Source organism: Rissa tridactyla, chromosome 20, assembly GCF_028500815.1.
Source record: "Rissa tridactyla isolate bRisTri1 chromosome 20, bRisTri1.patW.cur.20221130, whole genome shotgun sequence".
Classification (NCBI taxonomy): Eukaryota; Metazoa; Chordata; class Aves; order Charadriiformes; family Laridae; genus Rissa; species Rissa tridactyla.
Window position 1 is genome coordinate 3,002,547 of NC_071485.1, and position 16,848 is coordinate 3,019,394.

Genomic DNA, 16,848 nt, shown 5'->3' on the forward strand with positions numbered 1-16,848 from the left:
AGCATCTCTGGGGCCTCCTCTGGACAAATTCCCCTCCTAAAGCCTTAGGATTGGGAATTTGTCTAAATTCCTGCCCTACCTTTGGCAATCAGTAGCCAAAGTCGAAGTCTCCTGGGCCCTTCTGGGGGCTGCTGCATGCCCAGAAGTAAGAAATACGCTGCCCAGCACCTTGCCTCATCCCCAACCGTTTAATGAACTCTGGAGCTGAACTAGGAAATTCCCTGTTTTAGCCCGGAGCGGCAGCGAGTGCCGCAGCTGCCTGCGATGAATTAGGGCTGGGAACGTCTGGCTGAGGATGCACAGCACCTTTCCAGCTCCGTCAGCCTTCAAGGGCTCTGAGCTACTGTTGATTTTAAGGGGAATTAAGGCACCCAAGTACCTTTCTTAACGTAGGCGTAGCCCACCGCGGCTAATCCAAAACCGGTGTAGGTGGATGGGAAGAAAAATGGCAAAAAGCCACCTAAATCGGCAGTGAGAAAGTAGATCTGGAATCAAAGCCTGCGGAGCAGCTGTTGGACCAGGGCGAGGGATTTCCAGTCGTTCCTGAGCTGGGCTGGGTTTGGGTGCGCGATGGAAACGTCTCTGGTCTTAATCCCCGTTAATCCTTTGTGCTACTGGGTCAGAGCTCTGGAAATAATGGGGTTTTCTCTTTGGGTCGTGCCCGAATCAAAATTTAGCGGGAGCTGCAGCGACGCAATAAGAATCGCGAAACCTGAGGATTTTCAGAATGACTGAAACGTCCTCAAATGGGGGCAGCGACCGCGTTTCGAAGAAACGCATATTAGGTGTGAGCAAAAGGCCTTCTTAAAAGCCTTTAAAAGACTCTTCCCATCTGGTTCCCGGAGGCTGCGTAACGGCTACCAGATGCTCCTAAGCTAACGTGTATCCAAGTGCGTAATATCATTCGGTATTTATTGACAATTACCTTGGGGGTCTTAAAATTTAAATAATGGGAAGCTGCCCGGGTGTGAAAGAAGGGAGTTTGGACGCTTGCTAAGTCTGGGGGGAAAGACTTGAATTTTGGAGAATTTTTGGAGCTGGTGCTTTACGCTTGGGCCTGAGTTGAGGTCCTTGACCCCCAGGCTCAGCTGTGGGGAGCGGAAACAGCAGTAAATCCATCAAAGTCGATGGTTTAAAAGCCGTCAGCCGCGTTCCCTGCGCGGCGTTTAAGCACAGACGCGCCGATTTAACCTGCGAAACAGGTGCCACAACCTCCCCGCGGGGCTAAACACGGGCCCGGACTGCGGAGCAGCCTTTTTTTCCTGGGAGATTTTTGGCAGCCGGGAGGATGCTCGGGCTCGCGGCCGCCGGCTGGGACCACGGAGGGGGGTGTAGAAGTTTAGGTCTCCTTCCACGTGGGTTTGGTTCCTCTCGGGTTCCTGCTGCCAGCCGCGGCGGGGGAAGGAGGAGCCGGCAGCCTGTCCCGGCCTCGCAGGTTGCGGGGTGTCCTCATAGGGCAGGATTGGGTCAAATTCCTTCTGTTCGGTAAATAAACAACCTGCATCCAGGCTGCTGACCCACCGCTGCGCATTGAAGGCCACGAGCTGGGTGTCGCCAAATCAGGATTTAACCCCAGTTCTGCAACCAAGTTCCTCCTCGTGCTCACGCGGGTCCCCACGCCAAAACCGCCTCTCTCTATTTTTTTTTTTTAAATGTATTTATTTTTCCCTTTTTCCTCCAACTCCATCCTCCCTGTGGGCTGCGATGTGCGGTAGAAGCTTCCTCTCTCTTTAGGGCTAAATCCCTGGGTTTCGGGGCTGGGGTTTGCGCAGCGCGGGCAGCCGGGGCCAGCTCCGCTCCATTGTGCGGGACGGCCGGGCTCTCGCGGCGACAAAAGGGCCTCTCATCGCCGCCAGCCCTCGAAGATGCTGCTGGAATATAAATACTAACCCCCGTTCCGGCTCGCTTTCGCCCAGTCAGTCGTTCCCCAAGCCAGATGGCTCCTCCTCAACTTCTCATATTTTACATACAAGTACAAAAAAAAAAAGGGAAAAAAAAAAAAAAAAAAAGAGCTGATTACAATCCCTGGTTGTGAAGACTTGCTTGTTTTGCTAAAGCAGCTGTTTAGATTATTTCTTTGGGTTTTTTGGTTGGTTGTTGATTTTTTTTCTCCCCCCCCTTCGTGTGGGCTGTTTCTAGGCAAATTCCTTAAAAAGAAAAAAAAAAAAAGGGTCCGGAGAAGCCACAAAGCGCTGGGAAAGGTCAGGAGCAGACAAAGGCGGAGGGACGCGGCCGCACGCTGCTGCTCTTCTGGAATACTTAATACCCCCGCGCCCCACAAACCCTCCCCGGGGCGGCGCGGGGGACACGGGCAGGATGGGACCCGCAGCCCGGGAGCAGAGGCTGGAGGCTCAGCGCCGTTTCGGAGGTAACCGTGACCCCAAGCTGCAACATCTGCTTCCAGGCAGATTTTTTTTTTTTTTTTTTTTTTTTATTTATTTATTTCCTCTTCAATCCCCTTCTCGGGGGCTGTTTTGGATCCGGATGGGATCCCACGTCCGTGATTGGGAACTGGTTGCTGCCAGCGCACGGCCCTGTTGCGCCGTCCTGAAGGCAGAACAGCGACGTGCGATGCCTGCGCCGCTCTGGCGCTCGGTGTCGCAGGCTTTGGGGTGTTTTAAGGCAGAAATAAGCACTTCAGCCTGTGTGCTGCAGCCCACAAGGTTCCCTCCAGGAGATCTGCACGGAGCTGGAGCCGATCATAGAAGCATTTAACCCTGGTGCATGGGATGGGGCAGCCTTTGGGATCCTGGTCCTGGCATCCAGGGATGGGGCAGCCTTTGGGATCCTGGTCCTGGTATCTGGGGCTAGGCAGCCTTTGGTATCCTGGTCCTGGCACCAGGGATGGGGCAGCCTTTGGAATCCTGGTCCTCGCACCAGGGATGGGGCAGCCTTTGGAATCCTGGTCCTCGCACCAGGGATGGGGCAGCCTTTGGGATCCTGGTCCTGGCACCAGGGATGGGGCAGCCTTTGGGATCCTGGTCCTGGTATCTGGGGCTAGGCAGCCTTTGGTATCCTGGTCCTGGCACCAGGGATGGGGCAGCCTTTGGAATCCTGGTCCTGGCACCAGGGATGGGGCAGCCTTTGGAATCCTGGTCCTCGCACCAGGGATGGGGCAGCCTTTGGGATCCTGGTCCTGGCACCAGGGATGGGGCAGCCTTTGGAATCCTGGTCCTGGCATCCAGGGATGGGACAGCCTTTGGGATCCTGGTCCTGGCATCCAGGGATGGGGCAGCCTTTGGGATCCTGGTCCTGACACCAGGGATGGGGCAGCCTTTGGAATCCTGGTCCTCGCACCGGGGATGGGGCAGCCTTTGGCATCCTGGTCCTGGCACCAGGGATGGGGCAGCCTTTGGAATCCTGGTCCTCGCACCGGGGATGGGGCAGCCTTTGGAATCCTGGTCCTGGCACCAGGGATGGGGCAGCCTTTGGAATCCTGGTCCTGGCACCAGGGATGGGGCAGCCTTTGGGATCCTGGTCCTCGCACCAGGGATGGGGCAGCCTTTGGCATCCTGGTCCTGGCATCCAGGGATGGGGCAGCCTTTGGGATCCTGGTCCTGGCACCAGGGATGGGGCAGCCTTTGGGATCCTGGTCCTCGCACCAGGGATGGGGCAGCCTTTGGCATCCTGGTCCTGGCATCCAGGGATGGGGCAGCCTTTGGGATCCTGGTCCTGGCACCAGGGATGGGGCAGCCTTTGGGATCCTGGTCCTGGCACCAGGGATGGGGCAGCCTTTGGCATCCTGGTCCTGGTACCAGGGATGGGGCAGCCTTTGGAATCCTGGTCCTGGCATCCAGGGATGGGGCAGCCTTTGGGATCCTGGTCCTGGCATCCAGGGATGTGTCAACCTTTGGGAACCTGATCGTGGGGTGCAACCTGGGTGCCAGAAACAGGGTGTCCTTTGGGAGCGCAGTCCCAGAGCCTGAACCAGGGGTTTGAGACGGAGCATCCTTTGGGATCCCAGCCAAACCGGGATAAACTGGGTACCCGAGGCAGGGCATCCTTTGGGGGAACCCCGGTCCTGGCACCCGCTAAGGGGTGTCCCTTTGGGTCCCGGTGCCGGGGTGCCCCCGGCTGCCGGAGAGGGCTGTCCCCCGGGATCGCGGCCCCGCGGCCCCGCCCCGCCCCGCCCCGTCCGGCCCCGCCCCACCGAGGGGCGGCCCTACGGGGGGCGCCGGCTGCGGCGCGGAGCGGCGCGGAGCGGGGGCCGGGTGAGTGCGGTGGGACCGGGCATCCCCGTCCCCGTCCCCGGGGCTGAGCCGCAGCCACCCCGGAGCCCGTCGGCAGTTAGCGGGCGGCGGGGGCTGCGCCCACCCTCGGGAGCGGGGGGAAGGATCCGGCCCCCCCCCCCCCCCCCACGCCCCGGGGTGTCACCTGCACCCAACGAGCGTCCTCGGCATCACGCTCTCTTTTCGGGCTGGCTGTTCCCGCAGGCTGGAAGGGAGCCACAAGCACCCGAGGGTCCCCAGTCGGGTCGCGACACCCTTCTCTGCGCTCCCCATCGCACCCGGGGTGGAGACCCACCAGCTCCCTTCTCGTAGCCCACAACGAGCCGTTGCTGGCCCCCAGCTCTTCTCAGGAGGGTCTGGTCCGCTGAGTGTGGCCAGTGGGTCCCTTCACTTTGTCCCCAAGCAAGCCGGCACCCCGATGGCAACACCCGCCGGGGATTCTGCCACCGCTCACCGCTCCCCTCCTTTCCCCTTTGCAGGACGGGGCTGAGCATTTGGGCTGGCGAACAATAGCAGCGCTGGAAAACAATGGAGCTGCTGCACCTTCGCGCTTAGGGACGCTGGATGGATGCTCCGAAGAAATCCCGGCTCCAAAATAGCGCCTGAGCCAGAGCCACCGCTGCAGCGGCTCGCGGGAGCCATCCACCGAGCACCGTCGGTCGAGCGAAGGATCTGCCGGAATAGGGTGAGAGCGCTTGGCCGTATCCCACTGCTGAGCAGAGCAGCTCCGAGAGGCTCTCGGTGCCTGCGAGGGAGGAATTGTCGCTTCCGGATGATGCTTTGCTACCGATTGATTGCACAGGGATCGATGCGGCGTTGGGCTGGTTAAAAGCCTCCCTGGGCCGCAGGGAAGCAGCAGGGTTTGGGCAGGAGGGAGCATCGCGGCCTCCCCGGGGAGCGGGATATTCCCACAATCCCTCGCACGGCCGGGGGGAAGCCTCGGCTGCGCCAAAACCGCGTCTCCCGCCCGAGCGGGGCGATGCCAAAGAGGCAGCAGGGATGCTGCCAAAGCATCCGCGTGCCACGGGAGGGGACTGGGAAAGCAAAAACCCCCCCGAAAAACACTCCTTTCCTTTCAAGAGCAGGGAAGACCACCCCACTCCTGCCGAGCACATGATCTCTGGGTTGGTTTTTTTTTCAATTTTTTTTTTTTTTCTCTTTTTTTCTATTTTATTGGAGCTGTGCATCTCCCCGGGCGCTCGGCAAAAGTGAGCGCTCGTCCCCGCTCCACGCGAGGGGCTGCGAGCGGGGCCAGGCTCCCTCTGCAGCGCAGGGCAGGTGGGGCTGTAGGGATGCGGGGAAGGGTCTCGGGAAGGTTATTTTTTGGGGGTGGGATAAGTCTGGGATCCATCAGGCCTGAGAGCGACTGTGGGAGCGGCTGCTGGCTCATGCTGGAAGGCAGAGGGGGCTGAAATCCTCCTGCCACGTGTGCAGGGGGGATTGATTTGATCTGATTTTTTTTTTTTTTTTTTTTTTTTTTTTAAAAAAAGCGCTTTGCGAGACAGCAGCGAAACCTCAGCCTGCGCCGGGCGCAAAGGAAATACGCCGTCTCGGAGTGGGGAAACTGAGGCAGGGGGGTGCCGGGAAATTGAAGACGGTGCTGAGCTGCCGAGGTTGAGCAACTGATTGGGCAATTTGCACGTTGCCAGTCCTTTTATTTTGGCGATTTCCAGCCTTTCGCCAAAGCCGTGGCAGAAAAACCGGGAGGGGCAGCGGCAGCTGGTCTCTGTTTGGGGATCTCCGGGCGGCCACCGCTCCCTCCACCCACAGCCTGGTGCTCTCGAGACCCAAAAAAGGAAGAATTTGCCCCTTTCCTTGCTTGCTCGGAAGGGGATGTGATGACGGAGGCGAAGGTGGCAGCGCCGGGGCGGTAAACAGGAAACCGGGCTCCTCAGCGCAGGGAGACGAACCTGCATTTCGGGGTTCCCCTTCCATCCCAGAATGAGGGATTTTTTTTGGCTGGAGCTCACCCCCATGTCCCCTCCAAGGGAACCGGGGCTTTGGCCCTTCGTACGGCCGCGATGCCACGGAGCGAAACTCCCTGCGACGCCAAAGGCTCCACTCCGGGCTGCGCTGCCGGAGGGTTGGGGTTTTTTTGGGTTTTTCTGGGTTTTTTTTTCAGCCACTTTGCTATTTTTTGGCAACGTTTTTGGCGTGGGCCAAGCAAAGCAGCCGTGTGGGGTTCATCCTCCCTCCGCCCAGCAACGTCTTGGCAGTGACTTCCCCAATTTTCATCCGCTTCCAGCCCCCGCCCACAAGCGAGGTGCTTATTTCTGACTGTTCCTGGATCTCGCAGCTGATGACCCGCAAATTCGCGTCCCCGCTGCAGCAGGTGCCGCGCGGCCACCCCGCCGACATTTATCCCAAAGCCACAAACCCGGCTGCAAAATCCCCTCCCGAGATCATTTTTGGGGGATAAAGAGGATTATGATTAGGTTTATCCCCTGGGGGAGGAGGGACGGGTGCGGGAGAGGCGGCCGCCGGCTGCGGGAGGAGGGTTTGACGCCGGGCTTTGCCGGGATGCTCGCGCGGCTCCTCGGCTCCTCAGGAAACCCGAAGCTTTGTCAGCTTTTCCGTTGCGACGTGCCATTTTTTGGCGGCGGGTTTCTCTTCTGCTTTCGCCTGGAGCCCCGGGGCCGGGCCGGCTTCCTGCCCATCCCTGCCTCCTCCTGCCTGCCAGAGCATCCGCGTTGCTGCTTTTGCAACCTCTTCTGCGGTCTGAAGCAGGACGCAGAATATTTTTCTTGTCGTATGTCATTTATTTGCTTCGAATATATCCCGGCGCCTGGGGTAAGGAGCGGGAGTTGCCGCTGGGCTGAGGTTTTAGGGGCAGGCCCATTCTCCGACACAGGTTTTTTTACCGCACGGCCTTGGTTGAATCATTTATCCGCCTGGGTGGTGGCGTAGGTTTTTTGGTTTTAGGCAGGAAAATGGGTTTGTTTCCCAGGGGTTTGGGAGGAAGCGCGTGGGGACATGGGAGGTGGAAGAAAAGAGCGGTTTGCGGATCTTTTCTTGCCTCGGTCCCTCCTTCTGGACAAGGGAAGGGAGGGGAGAGACCCTGGAAAAATGAAAGCCGGTCTGTAGGAGGGTTTGCACAAACCCCCGAGGAAAAGGACGACCCGAGAAACCCTTCCTCATTGCTCAGGACCTCCCCGTCGCACTTCAAGGTCTGATTTCCAACGCGCTGCGAGCCCGGGGACGACCCTGAGGGCTTCAGCCTGAATCGCCTTTCAATTCCGTTTCGTAGCATCCAAACATAGCTCCCCCGCTTTAAGCCGGGGCCACTCCAAAGGTGGGATTTTGCCGGGGGGACTTCCCAAGATTTTGCGTGAGAGAGACGGAGATGTTTTGGCACCAGAGGGAACACGCCAAAATCGAACCGGTATCGTAAATGAAAACGTAAAGGAACCAGCCCAGCGTCTCTCGCTGCTGGGGAAGCGCAGCCCTCCTGCCCGCTGCCCGGGGTCGGGGCGGCACGAGGAAACGTCGTCCGGATCCAGCCCTGCGTGTCTGGAGCTTCGGAGCCAAACCTTAGTAAAATAAATGGGGAAAAGGAGCAAATCCGGCTTATAACCCTTCCGCCTCCAGGCGCTGCGTCGGGGCGGTCCGTGGATGCTCGAAATGCAAATGTCGGCGTAAGCGTATCTCTGCCGGTATTAAATTTTCAGCGAGTTTACAACGCGTCTCTCCTTATCTGATTTTCCCTCCATCGGTTTTCCGGGAGGAGCCGCCTCAAACTTCACCGGTGGCTGCATCCCCCGGGGCCTTCTCCCAAGAGCTCTTCCAAAATCCAAGCCAGTTTCCTTATCCCCCCCCCCCCCGCCCCCGTTATCCAGGGATGCGATAACGGGGATGCGATAACGGGGCGGTTCACACCGGTGCTTTTCTCTCCTCCCTCTTTGCAATTCAGCTCCCATGAAAGAAGAGCGAGAGGATGGATTACGGCGGCTGCGAGTACCTGGTCCCCTGCGGAAAAGACAAATACATCTCCAAGTAAGATGCTCGGTGGGGCTGTAACACGGAAACGCGATGGGTGCTGAAGGCTGGGCAGTTATTTGCGATATTCCCGGGGTTTTTCGCAGGGAGGAGGGGAGTGACCCTGGGTTTTAACTCGATTTCATTGGTTTCGGAAAGGAAAAGCCATTCCGGGCCAAGAAACAGCAATTTCCTTTAAAAGAAAAAGTGGTGTTGGTGGGATTTTGAGGTTTTTTTTTTCTTTAGGAGCGTGGCCAAATGCTCTATAAACTTTCACGAAATACAGGTTTTGCTGCAAAGGGGCCTGATTAGTAATTGGTCTTTTATGAATTGGTAAAGAAGTGGAATGATTCCTAAGTGTCGAGGAAGATTTTGGAAGAGATAAAGCATATACGTGAGATATTTTTCCCCCCTTTTTTCTTTCACGTGACCCAAATCCCCCGTGATTTAATGCTTCTTTATACTAGTCTGATGGTGCCGAGCATCCTTAAACTCGTTCAGCCAGCGGAATTAATGACAGCTTTATGAATTAACGCCCGAGGCATCGCTTCCCCGTGATTCATAGCTGTGCTTAGACGTCCTGGGTCAGTTTATTTTTATTTTTTATTTTTATTTTTTATTTTATTTTTTTTTTAAATTTTTTAAGTTTTCATTTTCATTATTTTCATTTTTATTTTTCAACTGGAGCAGGGCTCAGACTTTTAATTTGAGCTCGAGGTCAGGGTCCGGCGCGACGAAGCTGCCGTGATAAACTCGCCTGCGATAACTTGTGACTCCGGCGTGACCCGAGGGCTCAGGCGCTCCAAAAATTCCCATGTTTTTTCAGCCTTGTGACCGACTCCGCCAAGGTCTGACGGGTTTTCTTACGTCTTTTTGCAAGGTTTACGGAGGGCACGGTTGCGGGGGAGCTCGTCCCCCTACTCATGGTTGGAAAGGGCAACGCCTGGTTGAACTCGTAGCAGATATCCTCAACGAGGGAGGGACAGATGCAGCAAATAGCTTAATTTGGGGCAAATTAGGGTGTTTTGGGTCCCCCAGCGGTGTAGCAGGTTAACTGCCCAGCCTGACCCTGGGAAGCAATTCCTGCTTTCTCCCAGATCCCCAAAATTTCCCCCTGCCGGGGGGAACCAGGCTCAGGGGCAGCCACGCCGGGTACCGAGCGGTGCCTGCAGTGTCCCCCCTCGCTCCTGCAAACCTCTTCTCAGCGCCTTTCCCATTTTTTTTCCACCCCCCCCCAGAAATGAGCTCCTCTTACACTTGAAGACGTACAACATCTACTACGAAGGGCAAAATTTACAGCTGCGGCACCGGGAGGTAAGAAACCCCCGGGGGAGGTACCCAGCTTGTCCCTGGCAGGAGAGAAAACGAAGGAATCGGGTTTAATTCGGATTTATGAGGTCCAAAAAAAAAAAAAAAAAAATAGTAATAGTAATATTCATGGCTGTTCGTGTTTGGGATATTGAGCTGCCGGTCTCCTCTGGCGCAGGAGGAAGGCGAGCTGATCGTGGAGGGGCTGCTGAACATCTCCTGGGGCTTGCGCCGCCCCATCCGCCTGCAGATGCAGGACGACAACCAGCGCATCCGCCCGCCGCCCTCCTCCTCCTCCTGGCACTCGGGCTGCAACCTGGGAGCCCACGGGTGAGTGAAGGGAAAAGAAGACACACACCCCCCCGGCTTCGCCCCCTTCCCCCGTAATAAGGCAGCGTTTGCAACCCCAGCTGCCTCGTCTGCCTCCCTGGGTTTTTTCCGACGTGCAACACCCTGGAGAAGCCAAGTCTGAAATGAAGTCGCTCGGTTTCACTTCGCCGAGTCCCCCGCTTCGGCAAAGCCCCCCCTTTTTTGCAAAGATCCCTCCCTTTTCTGAAGACTCCCCCTTTTGCAAACCACCCCCCCCCCCCCTTTCTGCAAAGACCCTCCCTTTTCGCAACCCCCCCCGCCCCTTCTACAAACCCCCTTTTGCATAAATTCTACGATTCGTATTGCAAATAACCGGCGCTGCAACCCTGCGGGGATGGTTATCTGCCCAATCCACAGGGAATGGGAATCACAGGATGGTTTGGGTTGGAATGGACCTTAGGGATCATCCAGTGGCACCCCCTGCCCTGGGCAGGGACACCTCCCACCAGCCCAGGTTGCTCCAAGCCCCGTCCAACCTGGCCTTGAACCCCTCCAGGGATGGGGCAGCCACAGCTTCTCTGGGCAACCTGGGCCAGGGGCTCACCCCCCTCACAGCAAACAATTTCTTCCCAATATCTCATTTAAATCTCCCCTCTGTCAGTGTAAAACCCTTCCCCCTCGTCCCATGGCTCCCCTCCCTGCTCCAGAGTCCCTCCCCAGCTTTCCTGGAGACCCTTTAGGGACTGGAAGGGGCTCCAAGGTCTCCCCGGAGCCTTCTCTCCTCCAGGCCGCATCCCATCCTGGAAAGAGCAATGTTGGCGCTCGGAGGGGAAATGATCCTGGTTATCGTTCCCTCTGCAGCTGCGCGCTAACAGCGCACCCATCTCTTATTTTATCTGTTATTGCCAGGTCCGTGCTGAAGCCCAGCACTTTGCCGGACATCCAAGTTACGGATGCAGAGCCCACACCGAACGCGGAGACTCCCGGGAGCGGCGCAGGTGAGATCCGGGCTTGGATCCGGTTGGATTTGGCTGGAGAGTTGGGAGCAGCTGCCTTGAGAAAAATATAAAACAGGCATTTTTTTTCTCTAGAAATCAGCGTCTCCATCTCGCTCCAGGTTACTTAAAGCCATTTCCAGAGCGCCTACATTTAATTTATTTAATTGCAGCAAGAAAGTCTTAGCCCCGATGGCCCGAGACCCTTCCGAAGGGTTTTTGCTCGGGGAAGGGGCCGCGGTGGGACGTGGTGAAGAGGAGCTCGGAAAGAAACAGGGGGATGGAGCAAAGAGCCTCGTGGGATCGTAGGGAAAAGGATGTCGGCGCTTCCCTTTCCCGGCGGCTCCGCTTTTAGGGAAGAAGAATGGGTTGGGAAGTGCCGTTGCCATGGGGAAGTCAACAATTCTGCAAAGTTTTTTTCCCCTCCCTGGTTTTTCCTCGGTAGAGAGGGGGAAGAGCTCGTCAGCCCCCGGCGCTTCGTTAACCCCTTCTTTTGAGCAGGAGGCAGCGATGAACGGGACGCGAGCTGTCCCACTGGCAATTCCCACGGGAAAAGCCTGCTTTTATGCATTTGTCTCATTCGATTGGGGCGTTTTGCAGGCGTTCTTAGCTTTTTTGGGGGGTTTTTTGGATGCTTTTGTGGAAATACACCCTGAAGGCAGAGAAGAACCAGCTGGTCCTTTCGGCTTTGGGATGCTCCTCCCCTTCCTGGCTCGGGGAGGAGCTGAGCACTTGCAAAACTCATTGATCCGTGAAACCCTTGGCCCCATCCTTGCTCCTCCAGCTTTTCCCCTTTCTCTTTTTGATCTCCCCGTGGATGACACTTTTATTTATCCCCTTAATTAAAGCTTGCCCGGGCGATATCCGCAACTCATCGCGCCGTAGAAATAACCCGGCGGCTCTTTCAGCCGGCCCTAGGATGTTAATCCTCTGCCAGCGCATAAGAAAGAAGTCTTTGATTATATTTTGCTCCAAAAGCCTGTAAAAAATCAGCGCGTAGCATGCGTGCGCGGCCCCTCGTGAGGGCTTAGTCACTGTGGCCCGCGGTGCAGCTGGAGCGGCGCGCACCAGAGATTTTTCCGTGCTGCCGACACGCTTTGAATTAAAACATCCGAGCTGGAGCCCGAGAGGTTCGTTAAAAATGGATGAAGAGCTGGTTGATAATAATCTGGACGCGGGCCAGTTTTCACGCAGAGATCTGAAGCACTGGCCTCGTTTTCCGGTTCTCATTAAAGGAAAGGAGAAAAAAAAAAAAAAACCCAACAAAAAAACTATGGAAAAGCGATTAAGGATGCTCGAGTCCCAGGAGAAGAGGCTTCCTCCAGGTAGCAGCCTGGATTTACGCAGTTAATTCTGAATTAATAGCCTCCTTCAGGAGCTTGGGGAGGATAAACCAGTAGCTGGTGTGGTGTAAACTGGTGGGTTAAACCTGTCCTGGGAAGTTTGTAGGGATGGGGATTTCTGGGATGGGGAATTCTGCATCCGTGAGGGGATTCCCAGGAGCTATTTTGCAGCTGGGATAGGACCCTGGGGGGGTTCTCGCTTGCCCCCCCTGCTCCTCAGCCCCGTCCTCCCACCGGGTCGTTTTCCAGCTGCCAAGTCGCAGCCGGAGGAGACGCCGCAGCTGATGCGGACGCGGAGCGACGTGGGCGTCCGGCGCCGGGGCAGCTCCCGCACCCCCAGCGAGCAGCGCCGCATCCGCCGCCACCGCTTCTCCATCAACGGGCACTTCTACAACCACAAGGTGAGCCCCCGGCGCCCCCGAGACCTCCCCCCACAGACAGGCGGGGAAATCCCGGTTTAACTGGACTTTGCGCCCCGTAGACCTCCGTGTTCACACCGGCGTACGGCTCCGTCACCAACGTCCGGATAAACAGCACGATGACGACCCCCCAGGTCCTTAAACTGCTGCTCAATAAATTCAAGGTACGTTCGGTATCCCCCCCGCCAACTCCTGGATTGCTCTGCACATAGTATTTATATCCCATGGATACAAAATGCAACGGGTGGAGCGAAATAATGGGAATTTTTTTTTTTATAATTGCCGGGAAGGCCAAGGGTAGAAGCGTGGACTTTAATAAATAGTGATTTATGTCTCTGTTCAGATTGAAAATTCGGCGGAGGAGTTTGCGCTCTACATCGTCCACACCAGCGGAGGTGAGTCTGCCCAAAACCCCCTCCCCGGCACAGCCGGCACGTCGGTCGTGGCAAAGCCCCGCCGTCCGCTGGGCCGACCGCCGGTGCTTTTGGCGTTGCAGAGAAGCAGAAGCTGCGAGCCAGCGATTACCCCCTGATCGCCCGCATCCTGCAGGGCCCCTGCGAGCAGGTCTCCAAGGTCTTCCTCATGGAGAAGGACCAGGTGGAAGAAGTCACCTACGACGTGAGTTTGCCGGGGCGGGATGCTCGGCGCTTTCGGATGGGCTCAAGATGCAGCTGGGGCTGGAAAACCGGGGGGATGTCTCCGTGCAGGAATTGCTTTGCTTTGCTCCCGCGTCTTCCCATGAAAACTCCCCATCCCATGGGGAAAACCTTGGTTTGTGCTTAAAGAGCAGCTTTAAACTCCAACCGAGAGCAAATGCCCCCCCAGCCCTATTTTGCCATCCCGGATCTGAGCGCAGAAGAGCAATTGCAAGCACGGCCTTTGGTGTAATTGATATTTTTTTTTTCCAGCCGGGGAAAGGGCTGCGGATGGGGAATGGCTCGTTCGTGCCATCTGCCGGCTCCCTCCTGCCCCGGCGCTGCTCTGCGCTTCGATCAGAGCACAAATGAGGCACTTTCGGGGCATATTTGAGCTTCAACAGCGCTCAGTGACGCCTTGGGGGTGCGCAGGGCTCTCCATATGAAGGAGCCAAGTCTTGCAGCCAGTGGATAAAATAAAATAAACCTTAGGCGGAGGGTTTTGTTTTTTTCCCGATTAGCCAGCACTCGTTTGCACGAGCTGATGTTCATGCCGTGCAGAGGAAACATGGTTTCTGTTAGGGTTTGTTGCAAAAGTTGTGGGGGTCCTCGATTTCCCCGGTTAAATCTGGGGAGAGGATGTGGCGAGGTCGCCTTCAGCCACGCGGAGTTGGTGCGTCGCCCTCTTCGTCACCCGGACTGGCATTTCTCTCCCACCCAGGTTGCTCAATACATCAAATTCGAGATGCCCGTCCTCAGGAGCTTCATCCAGAAGCTGGAGGAAGAGGAGGATCGTGAAGTGAAGAAGCTCATGCGCAAGTACGCCGGGCTTGGTGCCATTGAAGGGAGATGCTGGGAGTTAACAACATTGTCGGGGGCTTATTTCACAGAATTCCAGAGAGGCCGGGGTGGGAAGGGACCTCTGGAGATCACCCCGTCCAACCCCCGGCCAGAGCAGGGTCACCCAGAGCAGGTGGCACAGGGACGCCTCCAGGCGGGTTTGGGATGTCTCCAGAGACGGAGACTCCCCCACCTCTCTGGGCAGCCTGTGCCAGGGCTCTGCCACCCTCACAGCAAAGAAGTTCCTCCTCGTCTTGAGATGGAACTTCCCACGGTCAAGTTTGTGCCCGTTACCCCTTGTCCTGTCCCCGGGCACCACTGAGAAGAGCCTGGCCCCGTCCTCCTGACACCCCCCCTTGAAGTATTGATCAGTGTTGATAAGATCCCCCCTCAGTCGTCTTTTTTCCAGACTGAAGAGCCCCAAATCCCTCAGCCTTTCCCCATCGGAGAGATGTTCCAGTCCCCTCATCATCTTGGTGGCCATTTGCTGTCCCCTCTCCAGCCGTTCCCTGTCCTTCTGGAACCGGGGAGCCCAGAACTGGACCCAGTGCTCCAGATGGGGCCTCCCCAGGGCAGGGCAGAGCAGAGGGGGAGGATGACCTCCCTCCACCCGCTGGCCACGCTCTTCTGGATGCCCCCCAGGATGCCATTGGCCTTCTTGGCCACCAGGGCCCATCGCTGGCTCGTGGCCATCCCGTTGTCCCCCAGGGCTCCCATGTCTCTCTCCACAGAGCTGCTCTCCAGCAGGTCACCCCCAACCTGTCCTGGTGCGGGGGGTTATTCCTCCCCAGGGGCAGCACCCTGCACTTGCCCTTGTTGAATTCCATAAGGTTTCTCTCCGCCCAACTCTCCAGCCTGTCCAGGTCTCTCTGGATGGCAGCACAGCCTTCCGGGGTGTCAGCCACCCCCCCCAGCTTTGTGTCACCTCTAAACTCACCAAGGGGACACTCTGTCCTCTCACCCAGGTCGTTGATGCATCTATATTTCGGTGCTGCAAATTCATTTGCGCAGCCTCGTGTCCCTTAAAGCATGCCTGAGCCCTTGGGTTTTGCGTTGTTCCAGGGTTTTCTTGGCAGTTTGGGTTAAAGCCCAGCTTGACGCCGCAAAAATCCTCTTTTCCTTGTCCTTCGCCTCTTCAGATACTCCATCCTCCGGCTGATGATCGAGCAAAGGCTGGAGGAGATTTCCGAAGGTCCGACGGCGATGTGAAACGCTTCGCCAGCGCCCCGGCTCCGGGTTGCGTCGCACAAAGAGACGTTTGCCCGCGGGACATACCCTACCGAATCCCAAACCCCCAACATTCCCAGAGTGTTCCTGGAATCCGCCTGGATCACTCCGGCTCTGAGCCAACCCATCATCTGCGCAGCATCCTCAGGGGGTTCCTCCTCTGCAAATGGGGGTTTTCCCAGCAAGGCTCTGGCCGGTGGCAGCTTCGGCCAAAACCTCAAATCCTTGGAAATAACAGGGAAAAAAAACAACAATAACAAAAAACAAGAAATCCGTGAGCAGGGCGAAGCCGTTGAGGACAGGGACAAGCGAGGGCTGCGAGCGTTCGGGAGCAAGAATTTGGGGGCTCGGTTTGAAGATGCTTCAACGCTCCCCCCCAGCCCCGGCCCCCGGCACGTGGCTCCCGGCGGAGGGTCCACTGCTCGGTGGCAAGAGAGCACAAATCATTCCTCCTTTTTTTTTCCAAAAAAAAAAAAAAAAAAAAAAAAAAAAAGCACATTTCTATTGCAATAATTGGCAGGTGACGGGAAGCTTTTGTGAATCGATGAGGGCCTGCTGAGAACAGGGAGGTTTGTAACACTCTCGCTGCCCGAAAGCAAACCTGGGGACTGACGGTTGGATTTGCAGCGAAAGAGTAAATCCGCTTTTTCCCAGCGCCTTCCCTTAACCTGCCTCTGGTCGCGTAACCCCCTCCCCCCCCCCCTGCCCCCGCCTTTCTAATTTGCACTAATTTTAGGGATTTGTTTTAAAAAAAACCAACAAAAACCATGAAGTCAAACCTCTCTGGTAGCTGTAACATGCCAAATAGCGCTCGCGGGAATAGTTGGCGGCACTGAGCATCTCTCGAGGGATGCTGTAGGGAAAGTCGGGGGCAGGGGGGGGTGACAGGAGGAGTGGGGAGGCAAAAATAAAGAGGGTTTTAATTTGCAAATTGGTTTTGCAGCGGTGCCGGCACATCGTCCCGGTGAAACTGGGACCGGGAGCGTCTCCATTATCACCATCACACCTGGAAAAACCTCTTTCCTCCCAGGCTGAACCAGCAATATCGATTTTATACCTCGACGTGAACTAAAACTCTTGACTTTCTCCCTCCCTTGAGTTTTTTTGCAATGTATCTTTGTAATTTTTTTTGTTTTATTTTAATGGTACCTTTTCCACCTTTAACACGTGTTAGGGAAAGTGTTGTGCGGCGAGAGAAGCTTTTTATGTATTTGAAGGATGACTGTGGCGTTGCTTCGTTGATTAACAAGAAAACAAAACATGTAGCAGTTTAACACAGAACGAAAACCCCCGAGTTAGAGCCTGGTTTGTTCAAAATAAAGCATTTGGCGGATGGAAACGCTACCGAGGTGGGCTCCGCGGAGGCTGAGAGGAGGGAGAAGAGCGAAACCTGCCTGAATCCCGGCGGAGAAGTTTCCCCGAGGAGAAATTTGTGATTAACGGAGCAGGGTCGAGTTGGAGGCCTGTAGCCCAGTGGTGTCCCCCAGGGGTCAATCCTTGGACCCGTATTGTTTAACGTAGTCATCGACGACCTGGGCGAGGGGACAGAGTGTACGCTCAGCGAGTTC

General features: G+C 56.5%; 1 protein-coding gene across 4 annotated transcripts; it reads left to right on the forward strand.

The window, feature by feature from the left end:
• Window positions 1–2,205: 2,205 nt before the first annotated feature.
• RASSF2 (Ras association domain family member 2) lies at window positions 2,206–16,619 on the forward strand. 4 transcript variants are annotated; one of them, XM_054180845.1, is made up of 12 exons: window positions 2,208–2,368; window positions 4,709–4,914; window positions 8,140–8,222; window positions 9,443–9,518; window positions 9,691–9,842; window positions 10,731–10,819; window positions 12,409–12,560; window positions 12,641–12,742; window positions 12,922–12,973; window positions 13,075–13,196; window positions 13,935–14,032; window positions 15,193–16,619. In XM_054180845.1, exons 3-12 carry the CDS (start codon window positions 8,164–8,166, stop codon window positions 15,260–15,262), a joined length of 972 nt encoding a protein of 323 aa, XP_054036820.1. In that variant the 5' UTR covers window positions 2,208–2,368; window positions 4,709–4,914; window positions 8,140–8,163; the 3' UTR covers window positions 15,263–16,619. The 4 variants fall into 4 exon arrangements, with proteins under 4 accessions (XP_054036824.1, XP_054036820.1, XP_054036821.1 ...); XM_054180846.1 differs by lacking the exon at window positions 2,208–2,368 and adding an exon at window positions 4,134–4,211; XM_054180847.1 differs by lacking the exon at window positions 2,208–2,368 and adding an exon at window positions 4,250–4,606.
• The last annotated feature ends 229 nt before the right edge of the window (window positions 16,620–16,848 follow it).